The following is a 23,258-nucleotide window of genomic DNA, read 5'->3' as shown; positions in this document are numbered from 1 at the left end:
CTTGACAACAAATAAGTCTCCAAGTCAGCTTGGTTAGCTGACAACTGCCACAGAGTCTTTTAACATGCAATTATACTTTGAAAGGTCACTCTGTGAAAATTGTGCCGTGAGGCTCCATGTTTATTGACTCTTTCCTGGGCAATTTGCTCAGTTTACATGTAATGAATAAATGCTACTCTTGGCTGCTGCCCAGCCCAACGGGTCTGAAAGCCAATCTCTGTTACCTTTCTGCCAGGATCTTATTGCCAAAACTAGAGGTTACTCCAGAAAAACCTCTGAACCTGTAGCATAGGAGTGTCTTTTTCCTGTCACATTTGCATTTGGGCACTTTGCCATAATCCTCCTCATCAGTATCTCTCCATTTCTTCTCATTTTCAGCTCCTGATGAACTCCACCACTCCGTGTATTTGAGTTAGATTTTGTCCAACTGTCAACTTTTGCCTATGGCATAACTCCTAATTTAGCTGTAATGGTTCATACCTGTCTCTAGAACTGGTTGTTGTGTCTGCTTGATCCAAACAGGAGAGGAAAATAGTATTTTTTCCTGTCAGACAGTATACCAGCCTTGCAGATGGTTACAATTGATAGGCTTAACTTAACTCCAGGATGGGTAGCTGACCCACTGTGGGCTGAGCCAATGACTTAATCTGGTAAAGTGGTGAGACTCCTGTGGTGGGATGGCTTATGATGCTTGTGCTGGCTCACATGTATTCACATCATGGACCTCACAGCAGCACAGTGTGAATGTAATGGCTTCATAGATCTAGAGCTAGAAAGGATCATTCTAATCTTGTAGCTGGATGGCATAGATGAGCTTTCTGTACAAAACCTGATCCTGGAGGGCATCATCAGGTCTGGAGAAGAGCTACATTGCGCTTCCACTGCAAAGGAGTCATGTCAGTCACTGAGGAACTGACAGCCCAAAGTCTGACCTACTTGACCTGATAGCCATTTAATCTGAATGGGAAATGCAACCATCACTGTATAGGGAAACTTCATGAGACATGCTAAAGCCTTCACTTAGGCTGCAGCTCAAGTGGACTCGGCAGTGAGGAAGAGGGCATTTTGCAGAAAGAAATCCTCTGTTTCTCTCTGGATGGGAGTATCTCTGAAGTCAAGGCTTATATTCAAGGACTTCTCAGCCTTTGTATCTGTGTTATTTGGGGTTTCTCTCTATGCACAGTGATGAACCCTCTAGGATGGACAGCCTTGTGGTGCATCTGTGCTGGGCCCAGTGGCCTGGACACCTGCATGGCCAGTGACTCAGCTTTGGTTCCTCCAGGTTTTCAGTTGAGAGAAGAGCAAGCAGGAGTGAGATATGAGGGGCAATCAGGGGTGAGATGTGACCCAGCATAGACAGTATAATTAAGTGCTCACCCTGAGTACACTAAGGACATATTGCCTGCAGAAATGTTTTTTAACAGGAGTTCCCAGTGCATAACAACCACCAGTCAAGATGTGTCAGTCCTGCATAACAGACCATAGGGCTGGTGAGTTTGCCATAACCCCCAGACTGTGCTGTCAACATCAGCCAGTGCAGACATACACTGCTGGAGGGCCCAGGTTTAATCTCTGATGGTTTTCAGCACAGGAGTTATCACACAAAATGCAACAGCAACAACAATTTACAGGCTGTCAGGAATGCAGCCAGTCCATCTCAGACCTGGGGCTGTCCCATTCTTCTGCCAATCCAGCAGAGGAGCTGAGTGGAGGCTAACCCAGAGGAGGCTGGATGAACCTCCTTCACAGCTCTCACACTGGGCACACCAGTCAGTACATATTTATACTCTTTTTTTTTTTTTTCAGTTCCAGTTAAATATTTATTTATGAAAACTCTGCAGGTGACAGAGCAGGAGCGGTGATGTGCCAAAGTTCAACCCTCTCTGCCTACTGGAAATCCTTTTCCAAGGGAACATGTCAAAAGAAACTGCTGCCCAGAGGTGACAGCAATATATTTCTGCTTCATTTGGGAGTCTCCTACCTAATTTTTTTTTTAGTTCAGCATTTCTTTGAGTAATCAGAGTAGCCCTGAGACTTTCACTCTTCTGGATATCTTCTTCCACATCTCAATAAGGCAAAAGCACAGGCATCACCTGAAGGTTATTTTGAGTAATGATCTCTTTCAGTATCAGCTGTTACTTTCAAAGATGTTATCAGCCCTAAAAGGCCTCAGTACATTATTATTGTATGTTAGTATATTATACTATTATTCATTTATATTACTGTAGTTCCCAGAGACCTTTCTATGGATCAAGACTGTACTGTGGAAAGTGTGGTAGTACCTAGCCATGTTTTGTAGCCTACTTTCATCATCAGAAGTTGGAGAGAAACCCATATCCCAAAATAGGAACCTTCTGATGGAGATATGAATGAGCCTAATTTTTCTGTGCAAGATCCTATTTTAACTCTCAAAGCTAAGGGAGGGTCTCACATTGATTTTGGCTGCTGTTGGACTGAACATCTCTAGAACTGGTGGCATCCAGCCATTTGCCACAGTTTATTAGGAGAGACACAAACTAATCCCTGTGGGTGTATCAAGTGCTCCTGCTGTGAAAGGTAGAGGCAAAGAAGTAAGGCTTGCCTGCATCTCTCCCATGCACAAACACCAATGAGCATAGCAGAGCCTCAGTGGAGCCACGCTGTCTCATGCACTAAAATCATCCAGGCCTAAAAGTCAATATTAGTAGATTTTTAGAGAACAATCTTAAAGTCGTCAAAGGCCTCAAGCCATCTGCCTGACAGCTGTTATCTTCGATAGCTGAAGCAGGGATTTTAACATGAAGAAATTGTCTACATAGGTTGTGCTTGCGACTCTGCATTCACCCTGAACAGGTAGGACGTGTAGCTCTCTCCCCAGTCTGCTGGCGAGGCAGTCCAGTCTGAAAATAAAGAGCCTTTCCAGACTTGTTTCATACATGACAGTGTTTGCTTTACTTTTCAAAGTGGTCTCTCTTAGTAGAGAAAGGAAGAATTATCTGAGTAGCTCTTGAACTCAAGCCAGCAGGACCTGACTGGCAGTGAAGTGTTTCTTGGTATGGAGAGATCCAGTCTGGGGCAATAAGGAAAGTGCTTTTAGGATCACCTGAAAACTCTGCCCCAGCTCTCATGTTTGTATTTGAATAAGTTTATTTCTTTGTCTAAACACTTTGATTTTTCAGCCTGTGCTGCATGGATGTTCAAGCAGTTCATCACTGTTGCCATGAAAGTTCAAAGCCATTTATCTTCAATAAGGTTGCTTGATGCAATTTCTAACAGCACAAACCCCTCAGTCCTGGGGCTTTCTACAAGATTAAGTGATGTATTCAGATAGGCAATGTCTCAGGAGGATTTTCAGTACCTGGAAGATATAAAGCTCATTCTAGTTGAAGGATAGCAGGCTTTGTAATTGGTGTTTCTCGTTTGCCTCCCACTAAGGTTTGTTAGGCTCTTTTTTGGAGCCTGGCACTCCTTTGTGAAAGTACTGCAAGAACAACCATCTTTGCAATGAGTGTTAGTCCTCATCCTTCTCTTGAAGAAGATCACTGTCTGCTAATCCTTAACATGCATATTCTGAAGGAGTTGAACCCAGAGGGGGACAAAGAAGCTATACATTACTCTATTGCTTTTGTGGAGAGAGATAGAACGAGTGACCACAGTCCTAAGAGTATGAGGGATAGGTTTAATTTGATGTTCTGCCAAAGATTTTTTGGGTGGTTTTCAGCGAATGCTTTCCTGCCTTGATGGGAGATATGCAGGTAAAAGACAAGAAAACTGTCAGGTGACAGGGCTTGGAGGAACCACTAGCAGCTGCAGGTAGCTGGGTACCCACCAAAACCAGAGGAGCTGTAGGGCAGGACTGGGACTATGCAGCATCAGGGCCACCTGCATGCAGACACAGTGCCAGGGGCTGATCCTCTCCTCTGCACTGCTCCCAAGACAAGGCTCCCAGGAGATGAGAGACCCTTTTGCCAGGTGGAAGGTGCTGATGTAAAAAGACACATCTCTGTACAGAGCCTCTGCTCCTCCCTGGTTTGTTGCTCTCAAGAGCTCTGATCATTTTCCTGACAGCCCTCGCTGTGACCTCACTGCCAGTGGTTTCCCTTGAGTCATGTTTCTGTCCGGAGGTTGAGCTCTGCCCTCAGTTGGACCTGTACGCCTCTGGAGCCCACGGGCATTGCCCTGTGCTACCCTGCTGTGAAAGCCCTTCAGTTTCTGTGGGATCATCTCTGCAGAAGATGAATCATCTTTTTGTGCCAATAGTTCTGGTGATAATACATGCGGCAATCTTTGTTTTCCACCCTTTACTCAAACGATGTGAACATGCAGAGTTAATTGTATTTAAAAAAAAAAAAAAATTAAAAACTTATGCTTGTGTCTGAACAGTTCAGAAGCTGCAGCTCCTCCATGTAAGAAGGTGTTTCTGATCCAGCTGGAACAGAAGTGCATCTCTGAGTCTGTTCTGACAGACTTTTCTCTAATCAAAGTGTTTTTCAGGTGTGTTATGGGCTAGAAAAGCAGACAAATCACCTATACCACAGTACTGTCAACCTGGTTTCATTCCTCTGATGCCTGAAAGAGAGAGCCATGCAGCAGTATCTGGCAATTTATTGTAAACTATTAATTTTGTTACAACCCTTTCATTGTCCAGAATTTACAATCCCTTCTTTCTTCAGCAGTTTACTGGCCTGTATTCATAAAGGATGGTATGAAACGGAGGATGTGATATCAGAGTCCAGTGGGAAGAGGACTACTGCCCTACTTCTCAACAAGCCCTCCAGCTGGCACTGGCACAGCAAGATCCTTTGTCATCTTCAAGATGATGAGACTCAGTATGCTTTAGCTGATTTATAAGGAGTCATGGATATATGATGTGAGCTTAATTCATAATGGGATTGAGCTGAAAGCACTAATGCTGTTTTACTGCCAGTCTGACATTAACATTCACACTGTGTCTGATGGATAGTGCAGAAGAACCAAAGTAGGTTTTATAGTGGATCTGGTGGCAATCTATCTGGCTCAGCCTGATGAAATTATTGTTGCAATTTTCTAATCTAGGCTCAAGAAAATCTGTCCGTGAACATAGATATGTAAAAATTCTAAAAAAAACCCCCAAACCCATCATTTTGTCTATGTAAGAAAAAACCAACCAACAAACCAACAGTAAGAGGGAACATTACTCTCAGGTAAGTAGGAAAACAGAATTTTACAACGTCTGCATAACAATTTTGCAAGACCTCATTTTCTCCTTTACCAAATGAAGGGTACTTCCTCACTTCAAAGAAAGAGGTTTAAGGCTGTGTTCTTCACATTTTGGAAGGAATTTGGAATGACTAGCTATAATACATTATAAAGATGCAAAATATTAGAGTATGAAATGAATTCTGGAAGCCCCAACTTCAGCTAAAATTTGGGAAGCCAAGCTACTGCTACCTTTCAACCATGAGCAGAGAGCTGTAAAAAGTGTTATATTATGGGCACTGAAAGACTGCATGTAGACTGAATTTCATTGTTGATTCTACTTGCCAGCATTTTAGGATTTATGTCCCACCATGCAGAATATTTGCTCTACCTTCACTTTATGGCAGTGAAAGGTTGCTTATAGGCTTTGAATTATGACAGAATTATGTCCTCCACAGGAGAAAGTCCTTAAATATATACCCTTAAACATTTGAGTTTTATGTTGAGATGCTTATGAAGGCTGGATTTAGCAACCCATATCTCCTTTCTCCCCAAAATGTGTCCTCCTTTTCTGCACTAGGAGGCTTACTGGGCAGATTTTAATCAGTACTCCAACGTATCTGGATATTCTGAAATCTCTGCCAGGGATATGGCTTTGCAGCTGTGGAGAGAGCTGAGCAAGGAGGTTACTTGGTTGGCTGCAAAAAGCAGCAAGAACAATTTAAGCAACAGCACCCAAGAGGCAAAAGCGGGAGGAGGCAAGAAGCGTCACAGGCTCTGCAAGCCAAGGTTGAGAGCTTGAGAACGGGCTGAGAAGCATGGTCACCAGATGTGGGGGAGGGCTGGGAAGGAAATGGAAAGGTTGAACTGTTGGTGTGGTCATGAGAAAGCTCTGTGAGGACATGTGGGATTTGGGCATGTCTATGTCAGGGAGGCCACATTGCCACTGGGCCCCCCTGAGATCAGAAAAGCAGGATGCTGGCAAGGGATAGAGATGCCCATCCCAGAAAACTGTTGCTGTCACACTCATCCTGCCAGAAATACACCGGGCCTTTGATGAGGGACATGCCCCAAAATACCTACAGCATGTTCTTCATTTCAGTAGATTTTTCAAGAACAAAATGTGCCAGCTAGCAAGAAGAAAATAGTCTGTAACAAGTGAATACCGAAGGAATATCCCTCCCTCTAGAACTGGTTGTGATCAGGCAACAAAAGCAGGGTTATGTTCGGTCTCTACCATGGTGTACAAAAAGCTGAGGAAGTTTAAGTTAGAGGAACTGTTTTTATTGGGATTTTATTGTTTTTGCTTTGTTTTGATTCAGCAGCAGAATATTTGCCGGAGGAGCTGGAGAAGCCAGTTTCAGTCCACAAAAACGCCTATGATTTATTTATTGCTATCATTTAGGGAAAGGGCAGCAGTTGCTGGTTCTGAATATTTAACATTGCAGGGACAAAGCAAGCCACTCAGAAGCCTGCATGTTCCAGTGGAGCACTGCAAACCAACATGCTCCTCGGACCCCCAAATTCAGAAGTGAGAGAGCTGTGAAGGTACCCGCCAGGATGCTCTTGCAGGGACTGAAACTTCTTCGGATCTCAGCTTGCTTAGTTGTGAAGAGCCTGTTGAAGAGACCGTAGCTCCTCTCTGAGCCATGACCTGCTATGAAAGCCCAGGTAAGGAGGTGAGGTGGATCTGCAACTCAGAAGGCTTTACCTGCATAGAAATCATCAGGAAAACTTCAATTCACTTTGCTTCTTGCATCATTTATAATAATTCCCAGAAGAGCAGCAGGTGGGAGAGATTAGTATCAGTGTTTTTGCCTACCCAAAGCTAGCTACAGAGAGATGTCTTCTGAAACACTGAAGGACTGTTCTTAGCTCACTTCCCCGCTTCCTTGGTTTTCCAAGGGACTCAAGCAATGAGCCTCAGTCTCTCTAGCTACTAACTGACTCAACCCACCAGATGTTTCTCAAGAAAGCATTCAGGAGCAGCCAGGCCACAGCCACACACAGGCAGAAGGGAAAACAGGAAAAGACAATTTCCCATGCTTCTCATGCGTCACACTCATTGTAGAGCCCCCTCCTTCAACACGTCATGCGCCGCGGTGGGATTTCAGTGCTGTTGTTGGCTATGGAGGAAACATGCCTGACTGCAGACGGGACAGAGTGTCAGGAGATGGCCGTCACCTGCCTCTGACTCTCCCAAGGAGCCATCCAAGGGAGAAGCTTTTAGAGAAGCCCATGCCTTCTTGTGACCTTCGCTATCTGTGAAACACCCTCAGCAGAAGAAAGGGACAATCACCACCTCACAAGTGTATAGAAGAAAAAAAAATCAAGGTTATTTTTACTACAGGAGAGCATTTCAAATTGCATAACCAATTTGCAAACAGATATTCCAGCTGCATTGTTTTGAATCAATATCTAGCAGCACACACTGTGGGTCTAAGGGGCACAGAATTCAATATCAAGATCAGTACACAACTTAGGACTGTCCCCACATTTTATTTTCTGAAAATCTCTTTTTGAATGCTTAAGGAAATAGCAGCTAAAAAGGTGAATGCCCTGATGGCTGGCTATGGCTATATCCATCCCACAGTCAGACCATCGAGAACGCCTCTCACTGCCCATCATGATACAAGAATGAGATTTATCCATGCACAGGGACCACCCACTGGCTGTCGTCCCCAATTTAGTGCAGGATGGGGCTTCTCAGGCCCTGGCTCAGCAGAGGTAGTGAGTTTTTCTTCCGAAGCTTTCATTGTCTGGGTGGTCAAGGTTGCCTCCCCAGAAGCTGAAGGGAGCTCTGAAACTGCAAGCTCCCGGGGCTTGGTTGTGACCACAGTGTAAGAGTTAAATCTCTCTTGCTAGTATGGAAACCTGGATGCTCTTGTCCCTTAGTGAAATACTTTACCTTTTACCAGGCACAGGGGCCTCCTTAATACCAGACAATTAAGCAGATGACGAAGGAAAGCCATTTGCATAATATGCTCAGACCAAAGGTTTCTATGAGTCACCCTTGGGTGTACTTTCCAGGAGAAAATCTTGTTTCCAGTGTTGCTGCAGGGTGACAAGAAATTGATTAGCCTCTTTAAAATTTCTCATAAAATTGTATTAACAAAACAGTAAATACATTACATAGAGACTGGAACCACAGGATGTTTACATAATGCCCACTGTGGATGAGTACTAAATACCATAAAAGACCTGAGACCCCACCCCCCACCCCAAAAAGTCTGAAAGTTCTGGCTCTCACAAGGCAACTAAAGCACCAATGTTCCTCCTCCACCTCTTCTTCCTTTTCCCCCCTCACATTTCAGCTTCGGCGTTGTGAACTTTGCTGGTGGTTATTGCAATTCCTATTGCTAGGCTTCCATTGTCAGAAAAGAGCTGAGCCAGGGAAGTGTTCAGCACAAGGCAATCCCCATCCGAAATGACAGAGTCAACACACTCCAGTACCGACCTGGGGGTCGCCTCCCACTTAAGCCGCCTCTGGTTCCTGTTGAGCTCCAGCCGGTAGGTGAAATTGTCAGCTTGGGTTGGTGTGCCGATCAGCATCATCGTAGCAAAGAACTGGGGGTGGCCTTCATACTTCTCTTGCTTCCTGAGGACCAGCAAAAACTGGTGGCCAAGGCAAGAGTGCATGATGATCCAGTCTGTGGGTGCGGGCAGGTGCATGTCCGTGGCCAGGAAGACAATCTCTGCTCCCTGAAGGATGTTGATGCGGTGGGTCTGCCTCAGGTGGGACACCACCACCTCCAGATGCCCTTCCCATGGGCAGGAGAAGAGTGGGCACGTGCAGGGCACCAACTGAGAGTCATGCACTGCTTCGTGGTGATGGCAGGGAGAAAGGACACCTTGCTCTGCGGATGTTTGTGCGGCTGCACAGCGGGCTGGTGCATACTATGAGAAGAGAGAAATTACACATGATAACAAATTGACCAGGAACTGCTGCAGATACACAAGGTGCAGACCCTGCAGACACCGGTCACCTAATACCCCACCTAAAACAGCACTGGTGAGAACACCAGGAGCTCAGCACTGTGAACCCAGGCTGCCAGCCGAAGCAATCCAGTCCTGGATCTGCACAGAAAAAGGTGCTGGCAGCTGCCTCCTGGTTATCCAGGAGAAGAGAGAAACCATTTGAGCCATGATAAGTCAATTCAAATGAAAGTGATGTATGTGTTTAAAGAACAGTTTCATTAGTTTTGGGGGAAAAATCTGATTAAAAAGAAAAAAGAGCCCAACAAAGCAAGGACAGCATGGGGCTTTTCATATAGTTAAGGCTTTTGCAGCTCAGAACAAGGAAATGAAATATGTATGGCTTTATTATTCTTTAATGAAACACATAGGCAAATACAAGCATTTCTCCTGAAACAATATGCTTTATAACACCCATAATTTGTGAAATAAAACCCAGTTTTTATTGTATACAGTGGCCTTTTTTTTTTTTTTTGTCAATGTATTTGTGCTTAATTGATGTGCTTGCCTCCATAATTATTGAATGGCTCTCAAAGGTGGATGGATGGCAAATTAAGGACATTTTTATACTAAAGTAAATTTGGATTAAGGTAGGTCAGATAGCTGAAAAGGCAGCAGCTCTTGTAGAATAATTCCATGTGAGGACTAGGAAGCAAACCACTCTGCCTCTGTCAAGCGGGTGACATTGAAGAGAAATGAGGAAGTCTTATTCAACCAAAAGTGTATCCATATGTAATGTTATTCAGGAAGAGTAATGTCTTTCTGCAATAACTCTGTGCATAGACAAACCCTGAGGCAAGGGCATGCTGGTCATGATTCATCCTACCCAATTTTAAGCATTTACTTCATCTGCCCCAAGACAGAAATCTGGTTACCTTGGACTGCCTCTGCAGTCAATAGAGGGAGGAAGTCCTTCCCAGTGGCAGATTCAGATCTCAGCTGGAGTAATTCACCTCCTAAAGATGGCACTGGCTGCTACAGAGTGACGAAGGCTGAGATCCAATCTGTTTAGTTGTACTTAAATTTTAGATGCTTAAACATAGGAAGACATTTTCTCCCTCTGAATTCCTTTGGAGATCATAGTATCATAGAATGGTTTGGGTTGGAAGGAACCTTAGAGATCATCTAGTTCTATAAACATCTATGCTTATAAGGAGCATAAGAATTAAGAGTACATATATATACATATAAATACACTTTGCTTTAACATCTGCTTTAGGAAGATTAATATAATTTCCCAGATACTGCCCCACGTCTGCTCATTTTAACATATGTACCCAAAATTACAGGAACAACAGTACAGTTCTAACATCCAACACTTGTTCTCCTCCATTTCACATCCAACTTGTAGCAGATTTGGGCTTTATTCAGTTATTTTTGAGCAGAGGTTTTTTTTAACCAGGGGAAAGCATAATCCCAGATAATAGGTGCCACATATGTTGCAAATGGTGTGTTGTCTCATCGCTCTACAGATCCCGTGATGCCTTTCATTACAGCCTTGACATGACAGTAAGTGTTCTTACTGCAAGCAGTTTTCATCACAAAAACTTGTGCTTTTGCTTTCCAGGAATGTTTTGGAAGGCATTCTGTTGGGTCAGCTGCCCCAGCTCTCAGATGACCAAAGCTTCCTTGAAAACCAGGATGACAAAGTCCTGGATCTCCATTCCCATTTTGTTAGTAGCTGCCAAGGGACAAGGCAGGAAGAACAGAGTTGTGATTGCTGTTGCTGTGAAATCCATGGTTCCTCTCAAGGCACTAGGTGTCAAAGGAAGTTGTTTCTTCTTCCTCTGATGTTTGATATGAAGAATAATTGACTATTTAAGCCCTATCATTGAACCTTGCAGTTTTTTCTTTGGAGAATTATTTCTTCGATAGTACTGTTCTACTTTTCTCTTCCTCATATTTTATATGTTTTGCTGTATAAAATTCAAGAATATAAACTTTCCAAGAAGATAATGCATTGAGGACTGATAAATGACTATCATTGTCTGGAAAATAAAACAAGTCATTATAAACTAATCAAGATTTGTGACTTGAGCTGCCTGCTTATCATGGTGGGATTACTGGTTCACACTTAATTCTACATTAATTTTTGCATCCCATTAGGATGAAAGTTATGGTTAATTTAAACTCTTTTTGGTGAAGGAGGCAACTGCAATGGCAGATCGTAAAAGCCTTTTAAAAAATCCCTGAAATGCTAATTGCCTCATAAAATGAATTCTAATCTCCCAATCTAATACAGTGGGTGTGAGCAATTACTTTCTCTCACCAAACTGTTAATGCAACATTAGTGATTATACTAATTAAAACTAATGAACTCATACTCACATGCTGATAAACCTCTCAACCACTCGACAAGTTCTAACCTTCTATCAGTTTATTTAACTCCTCTTTAGGAAGATGAATCTTAAATTAACCTCTTGAATAACATTCAAAATTAGGTTTTGAAATGTGAAGCTTTATAGACTGTGTATAATTCCTCTCCAAAGATTACCAGAGTCAGAGAAACCATTTCCACTGAGGGTGTAATTGAATTTAGAAATGCATTCTCCTAATTTGATAAGCATGGAGAGCAGTGGTAGCTCATCCATCTAAACTGTATCCAAAGTAAGAAAATACAAGTATCTCCAAAAATCACTTTATGACAAGCACATTTCTATGGCTCAGGAACTGGAAAAATAAATTACGATGAACAATTTATTCAATGTATCTTTCTTCTTTCCTTCGTTTGTGATTCTGTGTGTGTGTGTGTGTGTTTGTGTGTGTGCGCACGCGCAAATAACAGAATTCTGTTTCACATCTCACATTTTTGAAACATTTCCATGAATTACTTCAGCAAAGAATTTTTGGTCTGACTTTGTTCAGTTCAGATTTATTGAAAATTCTGGAAATCCAGCACAAACCACATAATCTAATTTTATTCTCTGACTAGGTGAGAATCATCTTCAAAATCTGGTGTCTGAATTATTCAACATTCCCATTTCTAAATTCTAAATTTTATAATATTCTGAAAGAAACATTTTAAAATTCCCTGTGTTTGTGAAAATAAGTCTCACAGAAAAATATTCTTTTACTTTTACTTTTGAGGCATGGGTGTAACTATTGGAGTGCCTGTGCCCTTGTTGGTCTTTCATATGGCTGTGAATCAAACCTCTACAATTGAAATGCAAAATGGGCATGAAATTGTCACCTTGAGTGCATTTAAATGCTCGAATAAATATTTATGAACATTTTTTCCCCATGTTTAATCTGCTCAAGTATTTACACTCCATCATTTATTGCAGTATTACCTAATAAAATTATGTTTATTATGTTGTTATGTCAGTCCAGTATTATTCTCAATTATCTTTTAACTTATTGGCCAATTTCATTCAAATTTAACTATGTGATAGAAAACTCAAAGATTTTATTTTTTAACATTTTTTGTGAGAAGAGGCAGCAGGGTAGAGAAGTATGACCTTTTTTTGTCTCCAGGGAGGAACAGCTTCCCACGTGGGCAATAATACATTGTCAGATATGAGAGAACCTAAGCAACAGCAGTTTGATCCCAAAAGTATTATAGAAACCAGAGAACCCACATGAGACAGTGTCTTTATGAACAGGAGGAAAGGCTTCAGCCAGAGTGCTCCTCATTAGATACAAGATAATCCCACTACGAGACACCAAACTGCAGGAAACCAGGCTCTGCTGCTCACAGAAAAATTTCTTTTTAATGATGTGGCTCATTACAGTGTAATTCTCTTTAAGAGCAATTCATTCAGCAAAGACCAATTTATAAACACACGATGCTTCTTTTACAGAAAAAAATAAAGGATATATTTGGACATGGGCACAGGACTTCTGGGTCCTGCCTCAGCCTTTCTGCAGACATTCTGCTAAAAATGAAACAAACCGCTCTAGGTGTGACTGATCTGTTCTAACTTTGACCGCTGACGAGCAGGTGGCAAACTCTGAAGAACTTCAGCTCCTTTTACAGCCCATGTAGAACCCCAGAGTGCAATTCACTCCATCCCAAGAAATGCCAAAGGAACATCCCCCTTGACGCCACTCTATACACATACTCAAGACCAAATCCATCCTCGGGGCAAATTCACAGTGGTTTTACTAATTTCTATACAAGAAATAAAAGGGCTGCCCTATTTCAGACAGGAGGGAGTTGTACCACTATAGGCTTCTTCTGCTGAACTGGAGACAATGCTGTTCATGGAGAGAGAAATGGATGACTGTTAACACAACACTGTAGATCTACCTTCAACCATTATACCTTCAGGCACCAGTGACTTGATAGAAAATCCAGAGGAAGGTCAAAGAGTAGATCCAAAAAGTAGTGATCTCTGAGATCTCCAAGAGGTAGAGAAGATACAAGCATATATCTGAGTCTGCAGCTGCAAATCTGAGGCATCCACCCAGGAGAGAGGGCTCTGGTATTGCTCCTCATGCTCTGGGAGAACTTTTGTATTTTAACTACCAAAGACTTCAGATCAACTATAGCAAAAATAGTGGAAACAGAGGCAGCAACCCACTCTACACTCCTGCTTGCTGAGCTCCAAGCCCTGTGGGGTGCAGGCACCAGCTACACCATGACCCCTCAAGCCCTGTTTCTCTGCTGCACGTTGGCTCAGCTTCAAATGGGAGAGCAAAGGTGGCTGCTGCCCTGAGCAGCCAAATGCTTTGCAGTTAAAGTCCTGACTTGTAAAAGGGGAATTTGCTCTATGCAATCCCCTCAGGGTGAGGGAGGGTTGAATCCAGTCCTCCCACCCCATGGGAAAGGACCCAGACCCTGAGGATCTGGAGTTAAGAGGAGGGTGAATGACACTGCCACACTGTAGAATAAATGCTGCTCAGTTCTTCAGAGTGAAGGTTAAATGTCACCTTTCTGCACTTTCCAGTGTTTCCCAGTGTTATACTGGGGGCCTGGATGCCTTATTCATATTTTTACCTACAGTAATGAACATAACTTGCAAAATATCAGCCATTTACATGACCATGAACAGTGCAACGTGTCCTGAGGAGAACGTCCCAAGGAATGATGACAAAGACTCATTTGCTGCCTAGTCAATAAGGGTTTGTTTCATATAAAGCAGGTGCTGTGAATAATCACCCTTTCCCAGACACTTCCCATCTATGCAACTGCATTTTATCCAGCTATCACACACAACTTCACAAACACTCATTAATTCACCCATGGACTGGGCTGTTTGCTTGAGGAAGTCAATGGTGTAGTCTGATGGCTATCACAGTAAAGCTTCTGAGCAGGGTCACACAGAAAATGGCAGAGATGAAAATAAAGCCATCGGACAGGTCAGTTAGCCTGACCTAGAAGAAAGTGCTCCCTCTCTACACTGGTCCAGCTTTAGCACACACTGTGAGACACTGCAACCTAATCCTCCTCCTGAGAGGGAACTCATACCTGCTCCTTTTGTGGATCCAAACTCTTTCCTCCTCAGCTACAGCTTTCTCAGCTGGATTACAGGAGAGTTGGAAGGAGCCATGCATGTTCACAGCAGCTGTGACCTTTGGTGGGAGCCAGGGTTTGAGAGAGGCTGCACTCAGACCCCCTGTTACAAACCCACCACCTGTGGTAACGCTGCCTCCTGCTACAGCTGACCCCACTCCCACATCCAGTTTCCTATTGTGAACAACTTTGTAAAACTTAAGTTGTTTGGGAAAACACCTGATCCAGGCTGACTTTAAAATATATATTAAATTACATATAAACTTACATGAACACACAGAGACATATTTATATACAGACTCATAACACTTTCAGGTCTGTTTCATATGTTTCTGAGAATAATGCAGTGGGGAAAACCACACTGTTTTGTGCAGGTTAAATCATTCTGGTACCTTTTTGATTTAAAAAATAGTAGGACCTGGGGGGATGGAAGCTCATGCATTTTGATTATGACCTTATTTTTGCTGTCTGTGTGAAAATAATCCCAAAATTGAGACTGCTTTTTTTTTTTTTGCTTTTTTTTTTTTAACTGCCTCTAAGTAGAGTTCATTTTGTCATATATTTTTCCTTCTACGAGGTTCAATGCTGTGGCTGACTCTGTTTGTCCATCACAGGCACCTGTCAGCTGATACCTGTGATATTGAGCTAAAGTACAATGGCAGCATTATTTCCCAGTTTAGGGTCAAGGAATTTAGCCATGGAGAGGTTAAAGATCCAAGTATATTGACCATATTTTGCTACCCAGCTTATATCACACAGCCCCTGATTTTTCATAGTAGAATTGCCTCCTAGAGCACTTGATATTTTCAAAATCCAGCTTCAATTAACCTCAGATGCAGATACAAGTGATTAACCTATCCACAAATCAGGTCTAAGACTTTAGGTTGAGCAGCTTGTGAACAGAGATCAACTGACTAGAAGCCATCCATGAACAGCTTGCTTTAAGTGACTCCCCAGTATCATACAGAGCTTTCCAGACAGAGGCATGAGTGGAATCCAGCTTTCCAGGGCAATGTGGTCTTCCTCCCAGCTACAGAACCTTCTTGCTGAACTGCCATCACTTATCTCTTTCATCACCCTACGTGTGACAAGGGGCAACAAGGGGGGCAGTCACCCTATAGGTAGGTGAGCAAAATGGAGATGTGCCATGAGAACTTGGTAGATTTTTGGCTTTGACCTAAAGATTTCTGCAGGCAAGGAGGGATCCGGGCTTGCAGCTTTGGGATGCTTTGGGTGAGAGCTCCATGGTGACTTTCAGGGTTTCTACTGAAACAAATCAGCATTTTCTTTGCCAGTGAAATGTGCCATTTATTCAGTTTTCTGACTGTCTTCCTCCTCTTCCTGGCTTCTCAGGGCCTGATTGCTTCTTCTCATTTGTATGGAAACTGCCTCCAATAATTTTCTAATTCTCAGCTTCTTTCTGCCTCGTAAAAGCTTTGCCACCCACTGACATCCACCTCCACATTACTTACACCCACCACACAGGGACAGTTGCTCAAAAAAAGCTATAAAGGTGACATGAAGAAACTACTGAGTCTTTTAGTCCTGATCTTCATTTAATTTCTCTTCTGCTATTTTTTGGTATGCTAATGAGAATTTGTAAATCTCTCAGATGAAAGAAAAGAGAAGGAAGGAAAAAAACCCCAACAACAAACCCTCAATCTATTTTGTCAAAAGCTCTACTTCCATATCTGAAATGAAGAAGTCCAAGCCAGGGCTCATGTTAGGGATTTATTTAAAATTTTAATTACACAAAATCCTATTTATTATGAATGCATCAGTTGAATTTCTTAAGTACTGAATATTAGTTGCAGCTTTGGCGGTGGAAGGATTTGTTTTCCCTACTATCAAATGGCAGCGAGAGGACAACTTCAAGCTCATTTTGCTAATCTCACTTTGCAACATAATCAGGCGTGACTTGGTGACACAGCGCACGGGATGTGTTAATGGCTTTCCTCATGCTAATTACACACCTCTGAGTGTGCAGAGAAAATGCTGCTTTAGTACATGTCCGCACTGTAGCTCCACACTTCTCTGTATCAGAAGACCCTGAATTTTAGATAAGGTCACATATTTGTAGAGGTATTTTCGGGGGGGGGGGGCGAAATTTGTTGTAGTTACAGCTGTAGCAAAAATATGTTACAGTATTTTAATGTATCACAGATGGAAAGAAAGACATTATTCTCAAATTAAAATTCCTTGCTTCCTTTTCAAAAATCAGGTTTTTCAGCATAAACTGTCAGGCAGTCTTGAAGTGCAAGCAAAAATACTAAGAAATTTGACATGTTTCAATATATTGAAAACAATGCGTTTATAATGAAATATAGACAGGATCCATACTAAAGTGTTTCAGTCTCATAGATGCTTTCTGAGAGACACCCAGGCGTAGACCCTGGCAGGGTGAAGCAGGGTTATGCTCTCCTGCTTTAACACCAAGTGGGAGGATACTGAAACTGCATGTGTTTCAGGCTGAAGGGAGAGGCACCACCTCACTGACCATCAGCCAAAGGTGCAGATGTGTCACTATTTAAGCCCTTTGCAGAGGCACCCAGGGGAGGACCTGAACTGAGGCTGTTTTGGTGGAGCAGGAGCCAGTGTCCCTGCTGTGACCATGGAGTGAGTGGAGATAGAATCTGCCTCTGTCATGAGGAGCTTCGCTGAAGTGCAGATGGCTACTGGGGATAAATTCCGATCCTAGATCCTGAGCTACAGCTACTGTCAGCAGTAGAAGTGAAAAGGGTAGGCAGCTGGAGGTCAGAAACCTGGTCTTCCTTCTCTGCTGCTAGTTTAGAGAAAATCTGACCATTTACCTCTCTGATTTGCTTCTGGGAGACCCCAAACATCCTTCTGGCAGATTGCCCAGCCTCACAGAAGGGTTGGAGCCATTACAGATTCAGAAGAAGCTGGGCTGGAGGGTGGGACATGCCCTTGGAAACTGTTTTGCAACTAGAATTCTCTTTGCTGCATTTTAGGACTGGGCACAATGGAGTGATAACAAACCATAGGACAGAGTATTTGATGTTGCATTGCAACTGCTGATGCACTGGGGCATGGAGAGGTTTACCCTCTTGTCTTTAAACTAGAATTCATATGTTGTTCTAAGTAAGGGTGATGTCTCTAAATGCCATCTCCTTTGGCCACACAGGGCAAGCCGAGGCACACACTATCAGCTCTTATAGAATCATAGAAGCATAGTGGTTGGAAAAGACCTTTAAGATCATCAAGTCCAACCATAAACCAAACACTACCAATTCCACCTCTAAACCATGTCCCTAAGCACCTCATCTATCCATCTTTTAAATACCACCAGGGAAGGTGACTCCACCACCTCCCTGGCAGCCTGTTACAATTCTTGATAAACCTTTTGGTGAAGAAGTTTCTCCTAATGTCCAGTCTAAACGTCCCCTGGTGTAACTTGAGGCCATTTCCTCTTGTTCTATCATTTGTTAACTGGGAGAAGAGACTGAGAACCCCCTTGCTACAACCTCCCTTCAGGTAGTTGTAGAGAGCGATAAGGTCTCCCCTCAGCCTCCTTTTCTCCAGGCTAAACAACCCCAGCTCTCTCAGCCACTCCTTGTAAGACTTGTTCTCCAGCCTCTTCACCAGCTTCACTGCCCTTCTTTGGACCCACTCCAGCACCTCAATGTCTTTCCTGTAGCGAGGGACCCAAAACTGAACACAGTACTCAAAGTGCACAATACTCTTGAGCCAGGAGGGCAGGGTGCAGCCCCTGTTTAACACCAGATTGCTCATGAGGCCATGATGATTGTGGCTCTGGCTGAATGTAGTGAATGGCCTGCATATGTAAAAAAAGATAATCCAAAATGTAGAATCATCTGAAGATTTCATTCATCCATTATCCGCTTTGTATTTTGGATAAAGCCTGTTAACAAAGTGCAAAACCATTCTAAGCTTTAATTAAAAGCAAAGCAATGAAGTAGTTCCAAGCTGCATCTGCTCTGTCTGATAGGGGAGGCAGAGTTCACAAGAGCCCCATATCTGACCTGTTGATTTTGTGTTTTACATTCACACTGAAAAAGAAATTAATATGGAAATGATTTTTTTTTTTTTTTTAGAGGATAAATCATTGCCCACTGTGCTCATAAACTCACCAGTTCAGACTGGCTCTAATAACTCATCATCCAATATTCATTTACAAGTTACTACAGTAACAGCATGTCTCCAAGAGGAGCAGATTTGCTGATGTCATCTGAGATAATTAGACCAAATCCACCCTGAGACAATCAAAATGCTTCCCTTCCATCAGGCAACCTCCGGTTACCACAATTATATGACATTTAAATTCACTAACTGCTCTTTCAGGAACACACCCTGGAAGTGACAAAGGATGATACAAACATTACTGATCTTCTGGAAGGAGAGAAGAGATGAGGTGGTGATTGTTGAGCAAGCTTGCAACCTCTCTTGGTGGAAAAGATGACACACACCTCCTGGGCAAGGATTTGCACTATAGTCTGTGTCACATAGCTCTTGCAACTGTCACAGGGTAATGTGCAATCAAACCCATGGCAGGCAGGTCACAGCTGAGTTCAGACCCTGGGCTAGGCCACATAGGTGGAGCAGGGAAGGAGCACAGGGCATGCAATGCTGACAAAGCTGTCTCCCTGTCCTCTCTCATAGGCTGTGCCTCTGCCTACATCTCTGTAGCAGTCACTGAGCAACCTGTTAGCCGTTAGGCACTCTTCTTTTTTGGTTAAGGCCTTCTGCTGAGATCTGTGTCTGGAGGAATGCAAGAGTGGCTTAAGCTCACACCTCTCTCCCTCCTGCTGAGGCACGGCTGGTACCAGTGAGTGATGTGCATTTCAAACCCATCCACAATGGCCTGGTGTGGTGGAGATCATGTTCAGGTTTCAGGAGCATTAAGGAGAGAAGAGAGGAAAATAAACTGTGCCGGGCTCAGCGTAATTCTCCTTTCCCCTACACATCCTTGTGCCTCCTCCACTGGTGACCTGGCCTGGAGCTTTCAGCTTGCCCTTGCTCTAGGTACCTGCAATGCGAGTGTGGTGTTGAATGAAAAAAGTCTCCCTGTTACAAGACAACCTAAAATTAATCATTACTCCACTGTCAGCTGAAAGTATGGCTTGAGTTTGTGAGGTCAGTATTAAGAAAGGGGAAAAAATGCAAAACAATCCAGAAAACCAAAGTGGGATATTCAACTGCAGATCTGGGGAGTATTTTTTAGTTTGTGTAATGTATACTGATGTTTCATTAGTACATTCTTTGCAGTAAGGAAAGGGACATTTCTGTAGGAACATTTGGCTTGTGTCACAAAAATTTCTTTTAATTTTGTGCAAATCATAGCCTGTTCCTTCTTCTTTCTCCCCCTCAAATTCTCAAAGAATAGTTCTAGAAGTTCTCTTCACATGGGAAGGATGCAGGTGGAAAGAAAGAACAAAAAGGGAGGTTCAGTTTAGTCAGAAAAGACAATGTTCCACCTACAGCCAGAAAATTATCTCTATTAATAGAATGAAATTTTAAAGGATTTTGTTGAGGAAAAAAAAAACCCAACCACCTTCTAAGTTAACATTCGTTCTTATGGAAAGGTACAGTATCTCCCAGTCTGCAGAGCTCTGTCTGCAGAAGGAGTAGAGCACAGCGAACAAATGCATTTATTTTTTCCCCAGCCTGCCCTGTCAAAATGCCTCAAATCTGAAAAAAAAATGGCCTCCCCTAGCCAGAAGAGGTGAAGTCAGTCTCCACACTACCCCTTCTGCAGCATTGCCCTTTTGGGGATGGAATCCATCCCCTGGCATCCCCTAGCCCACCAGCACCTCCACTCTGACCTCAAATGCTACCAGCAAGAAGTTTCATAGAATCACAGGATGGTTGGGTTGGAAGCGACCTTAAAAGATCATCTAGTTCTAACCCCCCTGCCATCAGCAGGGACACCTTCCACTAGACCAGGTTGCTCAAAGCCTCATCCAGCCTGGCCTTGAACACTTCCAGGGAGGGGGCATCCACAACTTCCCTGGGCAACCTGTTCCAGTGTCTCACCCCATAATGAAAAATTTCTTCCTTATGTCTAATGTAAATCTAACCTCTTTCTATTTCAAACCATTGCCCCTTGCCCTATTGCTACAGGACTTATTAAAAAAATCTCTCTCCATCTTTCTTATAGTCCCCCTTTATATACTGGAAGGACACAATAAGGTCTCCCTGGGGCCTTCTCTTCTCCAGACTGAACAATCCCAACTCTCTCAGACTTTCTTCATAGGAGAGGTGCTCCATCTCTCTGATAATTTTCCTGGCCCTCCTCTGGACCTGCTCCAATAGATCCATGTCTGGTTTCTGCTGGGGACTCCAGAGCTGGACACAGTACTCCAGATGAGGTCTCACCAGAGTGGAGAAGAGGGACAGAATCACTTCCCTTGATCTGCTGGCCACGCTGCTTTTGATGTAGCCCAGGATATGGTTGGCCTTCTGGGCTGTCAGCACACATTGCTGGTTCACCTCCAGCTTTTCATCCACTAGTAGCCCTAAGTCCTTCTCCACAGGGCTGTTCTAAATACATTCATCCCTCACTCTGTATTGATAATGGGTATTTCTCCAACCCAGGTGCAAGACCTTGCACTTGGCCTCATTGAACTTTGTGAGGTCCATGTTGGCCCACTCTTCAAGCTTGCCAAGGTCCCTCCAGATTGCATCCCTTCCCTCAAATCAACTGCACTGTTCAGTTTGGTTTCATCCTCAGACTTGCTGAGGGTGCACTCAATCCCACTGTCTATGTAATTAATGAAGATATTAAGTAGTATTGGTCCCAGTATGTACCATTGAGGTACACCACCCATTACTGGTTTCCAATTGGATATTGAGCTATTGACTGTAACTCTTTGGATGCTATTACCTAGTCAGTTCCTTATCCATCTAACAGTCCATCCATCAAGACCATCTCTCTCCAATATAAAGGTAAGAATGTTATGAGGAACCATATCCAAACCTTACAGAATTCCAGGTAGATGATGTCTGTAGCTCTTCCCTTGTCCACTGATATAGTCACTCCATCATAGAAGTCCACTAGATTAGTCAGGCATGATCTGTCCTTGCTGAAGCCATGTTGGCTGTCTCTAATCACATCCTTGTCTTCCATACGTTTCGATGTTTTCCAGGAGGATCTGATCAGGCACCGAGGTGAAGCTGACTGGTTGGATGTCAGCAGGGATGCTAATGTTGTTCATGGGGAAATCATGAACAATCGAAAGGCAGGAGTCACAGCTCCTGGAGTCTAATTATTTTTAAAGCTGAGGACGCTTCTGCTGGAAATCCATTGGCATAGGCTGTGCAGCTCTGGTTGCAGCACCACAGGAACTTTCTGTTGGCTCTGGTCTCTCCAGCTCTCCATCCTAAAATTTCCTATTTCAATGCATTGGAGAAAGTGCCACATTTCTTACTCAAAGCCATTGTTGCACTTTAACGTTCTCCCTCACGCCCTCACTTGTCTTGTGGGAAGGTTTTACATTTTCATTTCAGCCTGGTCCTCTCCAGGCAGGCAGCTTAATACATGCTCTTGTAAACATGTCTGGCTGTACAATACTGCATACCTTGTACATCATAAAAGTGAATAATTGTAGAACTATTCTGATACACTTATGGATTTTGAGGATTTGAGGGTGGGATGGATTTTTTTTTTTTCAGCTTTCTATAGAGAGCTTTTTATAGAGCTTTCTGTGTGACATGTTATTGAACAAGATGACAAACCACTTATTTCATCACATCAAAGGCATTTCAACCTTTCATTCCCAGGATGAACCTCTTTCCTTCTTCCCAAAGGGCTGCAAGGGCTGAAGGGAGATAGTGTGGTGGCTTGGGGATGGGATATGAAGGGAAGGTCTGCTCCTCGTCTCTCATGCTGTAGTACTGTCTGGCTGCTCCCTGGGCCAGGGTGCACACACGGGAGAGAGGGCACAGCTCCACTGCCCAGGGCTCAGGCCACCAAGCTCCCTGCTGCAGTCCCTGCTCCCTGTTGGGATGTCACCTGGAGTGAACAGCATGGCTTTGCTGCAAGGCGCTGCACACCCCTGTGACAACCTGCACCAGCTGGGATGGTCATTACATCTACTTTGGGTTTTGTATAGGGCTAGGAGAGCTCTGGGCAAACCTCTGGGACCAGGCTTAACAAGAAGGAATGACTGTGTGGCATATTGTGCAGCCTGTCAGGCCAAAGGCATGAATTGTGTGTGTAGTTACTGCAAGAGAGACAGTCACTCCCTGAAACAGAGCCACTCAAGTGTTTCTGAGACTTCACCAGCAGCTCAGTGAAGGCTGTTAGGCACCTTCATGCCCCTATCAACATAGCTTCCATCTATCTTCAAAACCCTTAATTTCCCTCCTTTCCACCCTACAAGCATGCAGTGATGGCTCACCTTGCAATTTCCAAATACACAGCGTGTCCATGCTGACCTGAAATAACATCTTTTAGACATATGGGGCTTGCAAGCCTTCAAGGAGAAGGATAGTGTTACTTGGCAGAAGAAACATCTGTGACAAACAACCTCATAAATTTTAGGTGGGATTTGTCTCACCTGAATGTGTATGTCTGAAAGATAGACATGTTCAAATCTGAGCTACTCGCCTGAAGTTCTCTCAATAATGAAGATAAGATGCACCTCCACAGAGCAATTCATCATCCCTATTTTGAATATGCCCATCTTCT

The 23,258-nt window shown here is 43.4% G+C and overlaps 1 protein-coding gene across 1 annotated transcript in view; it reads right to left on the bottom strand.

Moving 5' to 3' along the window:
• Nucleotides 1-8,371: 8,371 nt before the first annotated feature.
• SIAH3 (siah E3 ubiquitin protein ligase family member 3) overlaps nt 8,372-23,258 on the bottom strand; it is a 48,402-nt gene continuing 33,515 nt past the window's right edge. Inside the window, 1 exon segment of the mRNA XM_010172539.2 lies at nt 8,372-9,054. Within this exon segment, the coding sequence (XP_010170841.2) occupies nt 8,461-9,054 (594 nt within the window). The 3' untranslated portion in view covers nt 8,372-8,460.

This window comes from Antrostomus carolinensis, unplaced genomic scaffold (genome assembly GCF_000700745.2).
Source record: "Antrostomus carolinensis isolate BGI_N321 unplaced genomic scaffold, ASM70074v2 scaffold4977, whole genome shotgun sequence".
Taxonomy (NCBI): Eukaryota; Metazoa; Chordata; class Aves; order Caprimulgiformes; family Caprimulgidae; genus Antrostomus; species Antrostomus carolinensis.
Note: the sequence above shows the minus strand (reverse complement) of the source record. Positions and strands in the feature narration are given on the sequence as shown.